The sequence below is a fragment of the Lissotriton vulgaris genome, chromosome 11 (genome assembly GCF_964263255.1).
Source record: "Lissotriton vulgaris chromosome 11, aLisVul1.2, whole genome shotgun sequence".
In the NCBI taxonomy this organism is placed as follows: domain Eukaryota; kingdom Metazoa; phylum Chordata; class Amphibia; order Caudata; family Salamandridae; genus Lissotriton; species Lissotriton vulgaris.
This window is the reverse complement of record NC_141699.1, coordinates 670138965-670154852: the sequence shown is the minus strand read 5'-3', so window position 1 is coordinate 670154852 and position 15888 is coordinate 670138965. Positions and strand designations below refer to the sequence as shown.

At 45.7% G+C, this 15888-nt stretch overlaps 1 protein-coding gene across 2 annotated transcripts in view; it reads left to right on the top strand.

Moving 5' to 3' along the window:
- The window catches only part of LOC147683316 (ubiquitin carboxyl-terminal hydrolase 50-like), a 429720-nt gene that overhangs the window by 229127 nt on the left and 184705 nt on the right, over positions 1–15888 (top strand). For both annotated transcript variants that reach the window (XM_086943767.1, XM_086943768.1), the window contains exon 6: positions 8750–8866. In XM_086943767.1, the coding sequence (XP_086799893.1) occupies positions 8750–8866 (117 nt within the window). The remainder of the gene's footprint in view (positions 1–8749; positions 8867–15888) is intronic.

The window sequence follows — 15888 nt, the reverse complement described above, 5'->3', positions numbered from 1 at the left end:
CGCGGATGCTCCACACCCTTGACGTTAAAAGAGCCTTGATGTACTATGTGGACAGGACAAAAGATTTCCGCTAAAACCAAGCAGCTTTTCGTTGCTTTTGCCTCACACCACAAGGGAAACGCTATCTCCAAAGCTGGGATCGCTAGGTGGATTGTGAAATGCATTCAGATCTGTTACGCTAAAGCTAAACGCACTCTCACCATCCCACCGAGAGCCCACTCCACCAGGAAGTTGGGGGCCTCTATGGCTTTCCTAGGTAACATTCCCTTAGAAGATATTTGTAGAGCAGCCACATGGTCTACCACACATACTTTCACTAAACATTACTGTGTAGACGTGCACTCCAAACAGCAGGCAGCTGTTGGTCAGGCTGTTCTCAAGACGCTTTTTCAGACTGCTGCAGCTGGCACAGGCGGCCGCCGCTAATGGAGGGACTGCTATGTATTCTATGCACAGATATGAATTCAGCAGCCCACATGCCTCGAACTGCAAATGCTACTTACCAGTATGCATCTGTTCTTGGCATGTAGGGCTGCTGACATTCATATCGCCCACCCTCCTCCCCGGCGCCTGTAGCAGCTGCAGTCTTCATATATATATATGCTCATGGCATGGTCATCACTCACATTCTTCACTCCATCTCTGCCAATGGCTAAAAACAATCTGGGGATGGAGCCGATGCCCATGCGCACTGTAGTCCAGGGGAGGAGCCACCTATCTCGTGATACTTCGAAGACTCTTCCAGGACAACAATGTGCAATCATCCGGACCCAACACTAGGCGGCGATCTATGCACAGATATGAATGTCAGCAGCCCTACATGCCAAGAACAGATGCATACTGGTAAGTAGCATTTGCATTACATTCAAAATAGGATAGTGAAATATTTGATTAAATAGTAAATATGTACTATTTATATATACTTTTTAACATAAATTATATTTATTCATATTTTTTACTTTTGTAAATAATATCATTTAATCTAACATTTTCTAAGGGGTTTTATTTTAATTTGATACCTCCGTTATTTTCTGTTGCATGGTATTTCAGTGCCAGTGGCTTACCATGTGTCCTGCAAGCGTAACTACAGTTATTTTGTGGTAGCAGTAGCGTACACTCAGATTTTGTGAATAGCCAAAAGTAGTAAAGTTACTCAAAAGTGTAAATTTCAACAAAAAAAAGTGTGTTACCAGGGTAAATCTGCCCCAAGTGTCAATGTTTTAGGATGTGGCTCTCCCAGCATAAAATAGTTGCTCGGTGACCTCTCAGCTCTGCACAGCTTGGTGCTTCAAACCATCATTTCTTCATGGTGCTGTTCTTCAGTGATACATTCTTAGTGCATTTTTGTGTGATAGCAATTCGCAAGCTAGAAATGCTCACGTGAATGACAGTTTCTTCATAGCATTGGTAGCTTCTTGGTTGTTCTAAACCCAGCATCGTCATCTTCTGATTCACCCTTTGAACAGCTCTTCGGACTACTGGACATTTATTTCTTGACTATTAGTCCTGCTATTAGTGCTGCATCACCCACTTGTATTAACTGAGCCGGTCCAGATAAAAAAGCAGATGTAAAGTGCCCTAAGATTTGTGAGGCTGGTGCTTAATTGCATTGAATGGCATTGAATATTCCTTTACCAGCTTTTTTTATATATGCAACTAGCCATGTCAGGATTGATGTATGCAGAATTGGTTCTAGAGTCTTAGTGAAAGCGGTGGATAGGCTGTTTGCACCAACTGCATAATTTGCGTTGAACTATGTGCTATTTCTAGAGCATGATAATAATTTGCAGAGATCAATGTTGCACCCTCCTTTAATATTAGTGAAACTATACTAGCTAGGATGTCAAGGCTCCTGTGGTGGGCAGAGTACTTTATTATCCCAGCATTCATAGAGCTTTTAAAAGGTCTCAATTGGTACACTGAGAAAAAGCTAAGATTGTTGCCCCTGATGGCCTGCTCCTGGGTCTGAAGAAGAGGTGTTAGCTTCCAACTGTGCTCCATTTGACCTGTGATGTCTACCTCCAGTCCAGGAACCACTCAGCAACAAATATTACTGATTGTCTGCCAAGTCAACGCATTTGTAGCTTTTTATTGCTGGAAGCTGAACACATTCGCATATGCCTCCTGCAGACTGCGCTGCAGAGCACATGTGGCACACAGTGAAGGTACAGGCACCAATGCATGGACATAGTTTTACCACAGTGAACTAGAACCCAGGCCTGGTGACTCGTTTAGCACCTCATTGCTTCTCTCAATGCTGCAAACAGTCGAGAGAAGTGTGCAAAAGCACACAGAAAGAAGAGATTCTAGGGAGCATTGGTCATGAGTATGGGATTTTCCAGGAATAAAATAGAGCGTTAACCAGCTTATGTTTTTAATGAACAGTAATCAAACCATAAAACATTTACCAGCATTGTATTGTATCCATGGATTAAGTCTATTACACTTGATTATTCAAATACAGATTTATTGTGGGCAATTCAAATTCCTGTACTGAGACGAAGCTGTAGACTAAGTACTGTTTACTTTGTTTTGTTGATCTCTCGTGCCATAAGGTTTAGATATAATGGAGTTGTTGCTAAGGTTCCTTGGCACTCAGTGCAATTTATAGAATCTTGCAAAATTGCAATGCAGATATAGTTTTATATTGTTCCTGCTCCTGCTTAAAGCGTTCCAGTGTTTCTTCCACAAGTTTATAAGCAGATGATGTCAATTTTGAAGCAAATATATTTTTCCTTTCAGCATTCTGAGTTTCCATCTGTTATTCTGAGTCTACCTCCTCTAACCGGTGAGAAGTGCGGCTCACCGGTTAGAGGAGGCAGACCCAGAAGTAGAGGTCGGCCCAGGACCAGGGTTCAATTCCCGACGCGGCAGGGTTTGGAGCCCAAATGTCCACGGACCTGATAATTCTCGCTTTGGTGCCTACTTGAATCAGGGGTTCACTCTCTGCAACTCTGGGCAATAGCTTGCTCAATCTCCACTACGGCCCCCGCGGCGGGATGCCTGGCATTCACCTTAGGGGTGCCCAGCTGGGCTATCCCACAGGGAAAAACCAGGACGGGTTCCCAAAGCTAGCGCCGAGATACCCTTTGTGGTGATACGCGCGCTATATAAGAAACTTCATTACCATTTTTTTTTTACCTTAGGGGGCATATTTACAAAGTTGCTGCTATGCCTTGCATCACCTGGAGGGAGCAGATCTGCACCATATCTTCAAAGAAATGGTGCAGTTCGGCTCTCTCCATGGGCTGGTGTACTGTGGGCTGCTTAGCGCCAACTATAGTGCAAGGGTGTCTCCATATTGGCCAGGATAGTTTGTGTGTAAGAAGTGGTACCTGCACAAAAACTATCCTGTGACACTATTTCCTCTTTGTATGAGCAGCAAAGTCACGCAAATTTACATTCTCATGGCTTTGTTAACACCAAAAAGGATTTGGCATTGAGCTGTGTGATGCAACTGCCATACAAAACCTTTGTAAATCTAGGCCAAAAATATTTTTGGTTTCTTTCTCCCTAATCCTTCTGGCTGCTTCCCTTGCATGATTAGCTGGTTTGTGCTTGAGGTTCATGGTTGTCCATGATTTTTTTGACCTATTCTTTAGGTGTGGCCACTCGCATTCATTTGTTCATTAAATAATTCAGTATGTTGTGTCAGTTTGACCCAATTTTCCAATTATAGATGTGCTGACATGAACCTTACCATACCTGGGATCTACCTTATTTGCTTTTGGTCTACAACATCCGTAAGCAATCTTTGATGGCATTCATTTGTTTGTAGGTTCCAAATGCTTCTTACTTCAGTCAGTCAACTTCTTAAAAGTGTATTATGAATAGTTCTTACAGCACTCCTGGTGGGTAATCCTTTCATCAAAAAGTTGTGTTTTTGAAAATGTGCCCATCAGGCCGGCCTTCTGTCCTTGGGCCTTAAAACAATATAAAATAAAATTATATGTCTCCGACAATATAATCCCAAGTCTTACTGTGTAGCAGGGCTGGCTTTAGGGCAGTGCGGCCGCATGGGAGCTGACCTGGAAGGGGGTGCTGTGTTTAGCAATGACATACAATTTAAAAACACCTGCTGCAGAGTTCCTTGTTTCTCCTGCTTTCAGACAGCAATACAAATTTCATAATAATGTGTGATTAATCTACCTGCTAGAGGGAGAGATCTAGTGGCAGTTTTGACTCACCATAAATGTAATGCAGAGGGTTACTATGCCTGCTGCAAAGAACAGCTCTGTTTTTTATGTGAATAGCTGAGTGGAATAGTAAAACCAGCCCTTACCAGTGCTTTAAAAATAATAAAATGTATGTGATAGAGGGCCATGGAGAGGTGACTGGCCCTTCTGCCCGTGTGGTAGTGATGGAATCCGAGGAGGAGGTCATGTGGTTGAGGTGCCAAAAGATATTGTCGCACTGGGCGCCACCGGCAATAAAGCCAGCCCTGCTGTGTAGTAAAGGTAAAGCCTTGTAAAATAATAGTTTTCTGCTTCAGTTTCAATTATCAAAAGGAAATGTCTCTAATCTTCCTGTTTGTTTCACACTCTGTTAAGGAATTATGTTCCAAGAGTATTAATGTTTCTGTATTCTATATGAGGAAAACAACGGATCATCTTGGCCTTTGAATGTATTCATGAAGTTCCCAATGTATTTCGGATGTACTGCCCTTCATCCAGGTCAATACATCTTACATTCATGAAAAAAATCTGAAATCAAACATAATTTGAGTAAAAACATATAGTCCCATTCCAAATGTATACACTTGTCATCTTGATAACTGAATGTAAGATCATAAAATAACCCATGTAAAAAGAGATTCAATGAATGCAAAGTGTGTTGCATATGACAATAGCCTTGTGGTACCTACACTAACGGGAACTATTAGACCAGTAAATACCATCGTTTGAGCACAATTTAATTCTTGGGTGCTCCTGTGCATTAAACTAATCAGCAAAAAATAATAGTGGGACAAATGACCATGTGAGTATTGAGTGAAAGCGAGTATTAGTCATAGACAGTCAAAGTACTAACTAATAAATAAACAGTCTACGGGTGGGCTTACGCACCATCATCGGAAATAACCTGTAAAACAGAAGTGCAAGGGGTAGGGGTTTAGAGAAGTTAGTAATGATGGATAGTGTATTTTAAGTGGATATCACAAAAAAGTCCCAAAACAGTCATTCCAAATGCAAAATTATGCATTCACTGTATATGGTTGGATGCCAACACTGAGCTAAACCACCTGGTGAGGACACTACACACCAGTTGTTATTCCGTGCCCAAGTTAACGCAGTAGTAGGCACCTGTTTTGCGCTGTTGTGTCTTCTGTGGAAATTGTTATTCTTTTTGTCTAGAGCTGCTAGATAACAGGTGATTCAAGCCTTGATTATATCTCGGCTGGACTACTGGAATGGCCTCTAGCTGGGCATGCCTAGTTATTTGCTGGACAGGTTTCAGCTTGTCCAATATGCAGCAGCCCGTACCGTCCTTGAGCTCCCCCAGAATGCACATGTGTCCGACCTTCTGAGGAGCCTCCACTGGCTCCCAGTAAGCAATAGGGTAATCTTTAAGACTCTGCTCGTTACCCAAAAAGCCCTATATGGTACAGGACCAGGGTATCTTAAACGCAAGATTTAAATTTATGCCCCACGAAGAAATATCAATTTCTCTAACCTGCTGCTAGCTGAAATCCCTTGTATTAAAAAGTCTAGGACAGGGGGCAAGGCTCTCTCCTGCCTTGGACCTTCCCTCTGGAACAAAATGCCCCTCCATCTGAGAAACATTGAATCTACGCTTCTGTTCCAAAAAAAACCCAGAAAACTTGGCTCTACTCATGCCCATAATCTCTCCTTCCCCCGCTGCTACCCTCTGCTTTTTTTTGCGCCAGGACACTTCCTGGAGTTACAGTGCGCTCTCTAAATACTCCTACGTAGACATAGACATAAAGGCCTGATTCACAAAGGTAAACTTATACTTTTGTGTAAGTTTACAGTTGTTTGCTATTCACAAAGGGTATTTTACGAGTAGAATCTTTACGGCTGCTGAGTCTCCGCACATTAAAAGATAGGACTGTCCCACCTTTTTATGTTCGGAGAATTGGCAGTCGTATAGATACTACTGGTAAAATACCTTTGTGAATAGCAAACAATCATAAAATTACACAAAAGTATAAATGTACCTTTGTGAATCAGGCCTGCTGTGAGAAAAGGCAATCAGCTCACACCTGTGGGTATCATTCAGAATGCCAGGAATAACAATAAATGAGCACTTTTGGAATTTACCATGAAGATTGAAAAAAATCATCACTAAGAACTGCCTGTGAGGATTTAGAAAAAACACAGTTTGTCTGTAAAGAATTAGGAACTTAAGTGATATTCTTGTACATAAAACACCAAAGATAAAAATATCTTGAACAATCAAAACACTCTCTGAAACATACTACCCGCCAAGATCGACTCACCTTGTGGTACTTATGGGAATTGTAGTTCTACAGAAAAAAAACTGAGTTTGATTTAAAACTTTGCTCCCACTGACAACTTCGGAAATTCACCAGTTGCAGTAGTAAGAAAGTGATATATATGTATATGGTAGAATGTCCCTACTGATTCAAATCTGACTGAATTATCACTCTTAAGGTGAAAACAAGTATCATCTGTTGTAAACAAATACAGCGAAACACACAGCCCATTTCTTGGAACACAAGACTCCTACGTAGACATAGACATAAAGGCCTGATTCACAAAGGTAAACTTATACTTTTGTGTAAGTTTACAGTTGTTTGCTATTCACAAAGGGTATTTTACGAGTAGAATCTTTACGGCTGCTGAGTCTCCGCACATTAAAAGATAGGACTGTCCCACCTTTTTATGTTCGGAGAATTGGCAGTCGTATAGATACTACTGGTAAAATACCTTTGTGAATAGCAAACAATCATAAAATTACACAAAAGTATAAATGTACCTTTGTGAATCAGGCCTGCTGTGAGAAAAGGCAATCAGCTCACACCTGTGGGTATCATTCAGAATGCCAGGAATAACAATAAATGAGCACTTTTGGAATTTACCATGAAGATTGAAAAAAATCATCACTAAGAACTGCCTGTGAGGATTTAGAAAAAACACAGTTTGTCTGTAAAGAATTAGGAACTTAAGTGATATTCTTGTACATAAAACACCAAAGATAAAAATATCTTGAACAATCAAAACACTCTCTGAAACATACTACCCGCCAAGATCGACTCACCTTGTGGTACTTATGGGAATTGTAGTTCTACAGAAAAAAAACTGAGTTTGATTTAAAACTTTGCTCCCACTGACAACTTCGGAAATTCACCAGTTGCAGTAGTAAGAAAGTGATATATATGTATATGGTAGAATGTCCCTACTGATTCAAATCTGACTGAATTATCACTCTTAAGGTGAAAACAAGTATCATCTGTTGTAAACAAATACAGCGAAACACACAGCCCATTTCTTGGAACACAAGACTCCTACGTAGACATAGACATAAAGGCCTGATTCACAAAGGTAAACTTATACTTTTGTGTAAGTTTACAGTTGTTTGCTATTCACAAAGGGTATTTTACGAGTAGAATCTTTACGGCTGCTGAGTCTCCGCACATTAAAAGATAGGACTGTCCCACCTTTTTATGTTCGGAGAATTGGCAGTCGTATAGATACTACTGGTAAAATACCTTTGTGAATAGCAAACAATCATAAAATTACACAAAAGTATAAATGTACCTTTGTGAATCAGGCCTGCTGTGAGAAAAGGCAATCAGCTCACACCTGTGGGTATCATTCAGAATGCCAGGAATAACAATAAATGAGCACTTTTGGAATTTACCATGAAGATTGAAAAAAATCATCACTAAGAACTGCCTGTGAGGATTTAGAAAAAACACAGTTTGTCTGTAAAGAATTAGGAACTTAAGTGATATTCTTGTACATAAAACACCAAAGATAAAAATATCTTGAACAATCAAAACACTCTCTGAAACATACTACCCGCCAAGATCGACTCACCTTGTGGTACTTATGGGAATTGTAGTTCTACAGAAAAAAAAACTGAGTTTGATTTAAAACTTTGCTCCCACTGACAACTTCGGAAATTCACCAGTTGCAGTAGTAAGAAATTTATATATATGTATATGGTAGAATGTCCCTACTGATTCAAATCTGACTGAATTATCACTCTTAAGGTGAAAACAAGTATCATCTGTTGTAAACAAATACAGCGAAACACACAGCCCATTTCTTGGAACACAAGACTCAGTCGCATCGTTTATGTGCTATTTCACATTTTGGTCAATCATTTGTATCCAGCTATAGAGACTAAATTAATTATGTGCATCAGAATTATAACCTTGTAGATGACAGACAGGTGTTCAGCATCTGGCAGTAGCAGTGCGGGGTAAAGTTATGAATTACTTTTTAACTGAGAGGAATTTATAAAATGAGGTGATGCTGTAGTAATAGATGCAAAAAAACATATATTTGTAAGGTGCCCGGACTTGAAGTGATATGGAGTATCTCAGCTGGTAGGTAGAATTATATTTGAAATTTTTTTATCTGGAAAATATGTTTCTAATGTGAAGTGAATTTACTGTGCCTCTAATCTGCAAGTAGAGTGGAATGGAAAGTTATGCCATGCCTCACAGCTTTAAGATAAATGTGTAACGTGGTGAGGCAGTTTCAGATATTGTCATCTTTCATCGCACTTGAAAAAGAAATAATTTTATTTACATTTTTAGCTGTTCAACATACAAGTGGTCCATTCCATCACCTGTGAAAAATGCGAAAAAAAGGACACTATTCCGTATACCTGGCTGAGCCTTCCAGTGTCCATACAGAAGGAAAACCCATCCGTGGTAAGGCACATTTACTAGCACATGCAATACATTGCACTCTAAGAGGAGGTATAGACATTAGCACAATGTCTCTATTCCTTATAATAGTCGTTACATATTCTGTGGAGAGCGCATATTCCTGAACACAAGCATCCCTGCTTATATTCTGAAATTTTGAAATATTTAGCTTTGATCCTCTTTTAGGGTTTATTTATACCCAACCCCTCATGGGAAGTCATTGTTTTCTCTTCTCTGAAATATACGGAGCCTCACTGGAGGCTGTATATGGTTGAATTTTCTCTTATGTATATCTAATTTCCATTTTGTCTGTAACAGTATGATGGTACATTTGTTGCTTTTTGTACAAGTCTGTGCTGCAGTTGCTATTTTCGGTCTTGTCACTGACCAAGCCCATCTATAGGTTTACCTTTGTTTTTTTAAGACTTGTTGTGAGGTTTTATGTAATGCTAACACCTCTTGTCAGTTACTTCTGATAGATACTTCTAACTGCAGATTCTTCTCCTTAGAATATCCCCCAGGCAGCAGTCTGTATCTGGAAAATTTCTTAGCAGTGCTCCCGTCACTTTTTGGTACAGTTGTAATCGAAAATCGATTCTGTCGGATGTTTGTTTAGAGGAATTATTTACGATTGAGAAATAGGCCAGAAGAAGGTCTTCTTCCTGTACAATCCATGAAAATACACTCCACACATGTTAGTAATGGTCCACAAAGAATGGACTATGGATAACATCAGTGGTAAACAGCATTAACAAAGCAAGTGTTCCAAAAGGTAAAATGTATATGCAGATGCATAGTGCTTGTGAGGAGTGCAAAGTAAGTGAACAATGAGTAAAAATAAAATGGTAAACAAAATGCCTAGAGAAAATTTCGTTTTAGTACAGCAAATTCTAACATTTTGGAAAGTGTTCCTGAATCACACATATAACATCCAGGCATCAATTAAATGTTGTTTTGACTTTTCAACCCTTGGTAATTTGATCCTTAGTAAACCAGGTCTTAGTGTGTATTTTTCCGTATGCTGTGTTATACCTTACATATGTAATAAATACTTTTTTCTTACCAAAAGTAATTATTCCTAGGGCTCCCCCAAATAAGGAACTAAACAACAAGAAGGTGGCCAACTGCATGCTCATAAACTGCAGATCTGCGAACAAACACACAACAGAACTGGCAGAAACCATCCTAACACATGACATAGACATCATGTTCATCACTGAAACATGGTTGAATGAATCCTCTTCCCCCTATCTTCGATATGCTCATACCCCCGGGATTCTCCATCATCAACAAGGACAGGAACAACCAAAGAGGTGGAGGGACTGCAATCATACATAAAAAGAACATCTCTATAACAGAAACCGACTCCTTCAAATATCATAAACTGGAATACCTTACAGCCACCATCAAAACGTCGGATAACAAATTGCTTCACTGTCACCTCATCTACCGACCACCAGGAAACAATACCATATTTGGTGAACAGCTGGCTGACCTGATCTCACACTGCTTACTCTCAAACGAGAACAACCTAATACTAGGAGACCTAAACCTTCACTGGAATGAGACAAACAACCTTCAAATACAAACCTTAAATGAACTCCTTCACAATAACAACTTGATCCAATACTGCACTGAACAAACCCACAACAAAGGCTCAATCCTACATGCCATCATAGCCCACGAAGATGCAATCACCATCGATCGCACCCTCCCTATCGACTGGTCTGACCATCCTCTCATCCTCTTCCACATCAATCAAAAAACACATCGAATTCCTCGCGCGAATGATCATTTCCACTGGACGAAAAACCTGAGACAATCCCCTTGGAAGAACTTGAAGAAAGACTGAGCAGACTCTTCCCCTCCAATGTAGGAGAAAGGTCCACAGTAGAACTTACCTCACACAATATAATGAGGCTCTGACCGACATGCTGGACAAATTAGCACCCCTGAAACAAAAAAAAGAGCAAGACCCTACCATTGAAATCGTGTTTCAACACTGAACTAAACCTGGAAAGAAGACAACTCAGAGCAGCTGAAAGACTTTGGCACAACAACCCCTCGACAACCCACCTCGAACGACTCAAAAAGGAACGTAGGAAATATAATAAGCACATCGTGCATGAAAAATCCTCCTTCTTTTGCGACTCACTAAATAATGCGAAAAACCGCCCCAAAGAACTCTTCAACATTATCAGACAACAAACATCCAAACCAACACCTGCTGCAATTCCGGCCTCCAAAGACCTATGTAACAAATTTACCAATTTCTTCAATGAAAAAATACTAAAGATTGAGCTCTCACTGATGGACCACTCGCATCCCTCAAAGGCAGGCCAGCTACTCATCAAAGAAGATGTAAACCCACCTAGCCAATCAACCAATAACTGGATAACCTTTACACCCACCACTGAAACAGAAATTATATAACTAACTACCGGATCCAAACCCTCATCGTGGAGAAGTGTGGCTCAGGGGTTAGAGGCGGCAGACCCGGAAGCTGAGATCGGCCCTGGACCAGGGTTCAATTCCCCGCCTCGGCGGGTCTTGGGCTAAAAATTCCACGGACTCGATAATTCTCGCTCCGGTGCCTTCTCGACTCACGGGTTCACACTCTGCGACTCTGGGCAATAGCTTGCTTAATCTCCACAACGGCCCCTCGCGGCGGGATGCCTGGCTTTTACCTTGTGGATACCCTGCCGGGGCTATCTCACAGGGGAATACCAGGACGGGTTCCCTAAGCAAGCGCCGGGACACCCACTGCGGGTAGCTGTGCGCTATATAAGCTCAAATACATTTACATTTACATTACATTTACATTGAAGACCCCCTCCCCGCTCAACTGGCAAAAAAACTCAAACACTGCTTAGCCCCTATCTGGACTGAGATTATAAACAGCTCCCTGGAAACAGGAATCATACCTGACTGCCTCAAAATAGGCCAGGTAACACCATTAATAAAAAAGGCAGGTGCAGACCCTAACAATCTCAACAACTACAGGCCTGTCTCCAATCTTCCATCCTAGCAAAATTACTAGAAAAATGTGTTCTCCGTCAACTCACCCACCACATGGACATTAACAACCTCCTCGACCCGCACCAATCAGGCTTCAGAAAATAATGTAGCACAGAGACTGCCATCTTAAATGTCATAGATGATGTGCACAAATCACTGAGAGATCTGGAGACACAAGACGAGGAAGAGGAACAAGATATTGAAAGGGAGCCACAGCAACGCACCCAGGATACATTACACCCTGAAATACTTGACACTCCTGGCACATAGCACTAGAAAGCAAACTGAGAAAACATGTAGAAGTGATGGGACTCTAGGAAGGGGAGTGGGGGTGGGAGACCGCATCAGGAACACAAAGGGCTTTAGATAGAGCATCAGCGACCCTAGGATACGTTATGGGTTAACCCTCCACGACATCATGTACAGCATCACTAGATTAGTGTGGGACGCCTGGAGAACCACAAGACGTAGAGACACTTGACACCGAGATGGGGGGTTCCTATCTGAAAGAAACACGTTAGTGTTAGATTCCTTACCTTAGAATATCCCCAGGCGTCAGTCTGGATCCGGAAACTTTTGCGTAGCAGTACCCCTGCGCGTCGGTAGGCGTCGTCTGCAGGCGTCCCCTGCGCCTCCGCGTCCGTCGTCGGCGTCGTGCACCGTGATGACGTCGCTGGAGTATATAGACGCTGATCCGAAGAGCAGTACTCCGGTCTTTTGACCAAGTTTGTTAACTTTCTAATCTCTTTTTGGTGCCTGGTAGGATGCCCGGTTTCAAGAATTGTGACGGTTGTGACCACACAATGTCGGTCACGGACCATCACCGACTCTGTCTCCGGTGCCTGGGCCCGACCACGACGTGGACGCCTGCGTCGACTGCCGGGCTCTCACTAACAAGGCTAGACGGGAGCGGTCCCGCAAGCTACTTGAGCTCCGGGTGTCGGCCCCGCATCGGGAGCGGTCCCGGTCCGGCCGGAGGTCCAGGGAGTGTTCGAGGGAGCGGTCGCGGAGCCGCGCCGAGCGCTCCGGAAGTCGTCACCATTCGTCGGGCTCTTCAGGTAAGAAACACAAGAAGTCGGGGCGTCGTCACCGTACCCCCGACTCCCCCCGATGCTCGCGCGACGCGGCCGGGGGTTCGGGTGACCCCCAACCCCGTGGCTCCGCGAGAGTCGCCGGCGCGGCCTGCCCCATACCCTCCGGTCCCTGGGCAAGGTGCGACGCCTGAGGAGATTGATGCGTTCCTCATGGCCATGAGGGCGCTCAGTTCTCCGACGGGGCCTACGGCGCCTTCGGGCCCAGTGCTACCGTCTGAGGGCCCTAGCGGGTCGGGTGTCCCTGGCTCGACGCCATCGGGTGCTTCGGCCCCGGTGCCGTCGACGGTTCCGACCCCGGCGCCGCAAGGGCCTTCGGGGTCGACGCCGGCTGGTCTGCCGACCGTTCCGGCGCCGATTCCGTCGGGGTTACCCCCGACGCCGTCCCCGCGCGGTGCCGGTTCTCCTGTGCCGGCTTCGGCCGGGGCTCCGGCGCCGGCTCCGGGCGGCGCCGTCCCCATACCCTCCTCGAATCCGGACGCGGAGTCGGACCGACGTCGCACGATGCCGGGCTCGACGCCGATGGGGCCTGTGAACCCCGAGGAGCCGGTCTACATCGTTGACTCCGAATATGGAGATGATAAAGAGTACGGGGAAGGTTGGGAGGGGTCTGAGGACCCTCTGCCACGTGAGTGCCAGTATGACGTGGACTGGACAGGAGAATTGGGGGATGCCAGTGGTCTGGACGACTCTCCTAACCCTGGCTTTGTCTCTCCTCCTTCCGTGGCGTCGGAGGAGGGAGCTGCATATTCAGTGGTGCTGATGAGGGCTGCCAAGGCCTTTCACCTTGAGCTCCCCGTCGCGGCCGTGAGGCCTAACATCCTCACTGAGGTCTTCAAACCGCAGTCATGCCCACAGGAGCCACTGCTGCCGTTTAACGAAGCCTTGTCAGACGTTCTGTTGGGCACGTGGTCCAGGCCCGCTTCAGGTTCTCCTGTTGATCGGAACGTGGCCAGACACCACCGTCCTTGTCCGGACGACCCCAAGTTCCTGTCCACCCATCCCACCCCCGAGAGTCTGGTGATCCAGGCCTCAACCTCCCAGACCGCATTCCCGTCGGCCCCGCCCGACCGGGAATCAAAGAGGTATGACCAGTATGGCAAGAAGGTCTTCTCGTCCCTGAGTTTGGGACTGCGGTCTTGCAACACCGCTTGCCTCTTGGGCCGCTACACCCACTCTGTGTGGGATACGGTCGCGGAACTGCTGCCAGAATGCCCCATGGAGGTGCGGGCAAAACTAGGCAAGGCTGTGGCTGAGGGCCGAGATGCAGCAAAATATTCCATACGGTGTGGTCTTGATACGACGACTCGCTAGGCAGAGCGATGTCCACGACGGTGGCGATTCGTCGCCACGCCTGGCTGAGATCCGCCAACTTTTCGGCAGATGTCCAGAATGCCTTGATGGACATGCCGTTCGATGGCTGTTGCCTGTTTGGTGACAAGGCGGACCACGCGCTGGAACGCTTCAAGGACTCCAGGGTCACGGCCAAGTCCTTGGGTCTCTCGACCCAGCGCCAGCAAACGGGTTCGTTTCGCTCCTTTCGTGGCCAAGGAAGGGGCGTCCCCACACGTGCTGTCAGCCACGCGCCGCAACAATCCTTTCAACGCGGTGGCGGCCGTGGAAACCGCCGTTGAGGCGGTCGGGGTCAACGGCGGGGTCAGGCCACACCTCCCCCGCAGCATCTGCCTCCAAATCCTCCTAGTCCGTTCTTTCAGGCCCATGTGACGCCAGTGGGTGGCAGGGTTCGCCATCACCACGCCCGCTGGCGCACAGTCACATCGGACAGGTGGGTGCTGCAACTCGTCCGAAGGGGCTACTCCCTCCCCTTCGAGACCACTCCTCCAGCCATGCCACCGCAGAACCACCGTGTGTCGGGGGACCACTTGACACTTCTGCAGGAGGAAGTTACAGCCCTCTTGGCCAAGGGGGCCATCGAGCGCGTTCCTGGGCCAGAAGTAGGGCGTGGTTGCTATTCCCACTACTTTCTGGTGCCCAAGAAGGACAAAGGGGGCCTACGTCCTATCTTGGATCTACGGAACGTCAACGGCTTCCTCCGGAAGGAGAAGTTCAAGATGTTGACATTAGCTCAGGTCTTGGCTGCTCTAGACCCGCAAGACTGGATGGTAGCGTTGGACTTGCAGGATGCGTATTTTCACATCCCCGTCCTACCGGCCCACCGGCGTTACCTGCGGTTCACGGTAGGCCAGGAGCACTTCCAGTTTATCGTGCTCCCCTTCGGCCTTACCAGCGCCCCACGGGTGTTCACAAAGGTGATGGCGGTGGTCGCAGCCCATCTGCGCAGGTTAGGGGTTTCAGTCTTCCCCTATCTAGACGACTGGTTGTTGAAGGCGGGCTCGCCCCAGACAGTCGTCCACCACCTTCAGATGACAGCAGACCTCTTGCACGACCTGGGGTTCTCCATCAATGTGCCGAAATCACACCTGTGTCCCTCTCAAAAGCTCCTTTTCATCAGAGCGGTTCTGGACTCGGTGCAGTTTCGGGTTTATCCTCCGGAACGGCGGGTCCGGGATATACAGGCTTGGATTCCCATCTTTCAGCCGCTATCCCGGGTTTCGGTCAGGTTGACGCTGCGGCTGCTGGGGCTGATGGCTTCCTGCATCCTTCTGGTGCATCACGCCAGGTGGCGGATGCGGGCTCTGCAGTGGGACCTGAAGTTTCAGTGGGCCCAGCATCAGGGCAACTTGTCCGACCACGTCTTGATCTCGGAGGGCACTGCGAGACAACTGCAGTGGTGGCTTACGGACCGCGATTGGGTCAGAGGCAGATCCCTCTTCCTTCCCCAACCGGAGCACGTTGTCGTGACGGACGCGTCCCTCCAGGGCTGGGGTGGCCACTTGGGAGAGGCAGAGATCAGAGGCATCTGGTCTCCGGCGGAGTCCCGGCTCCATATCAACC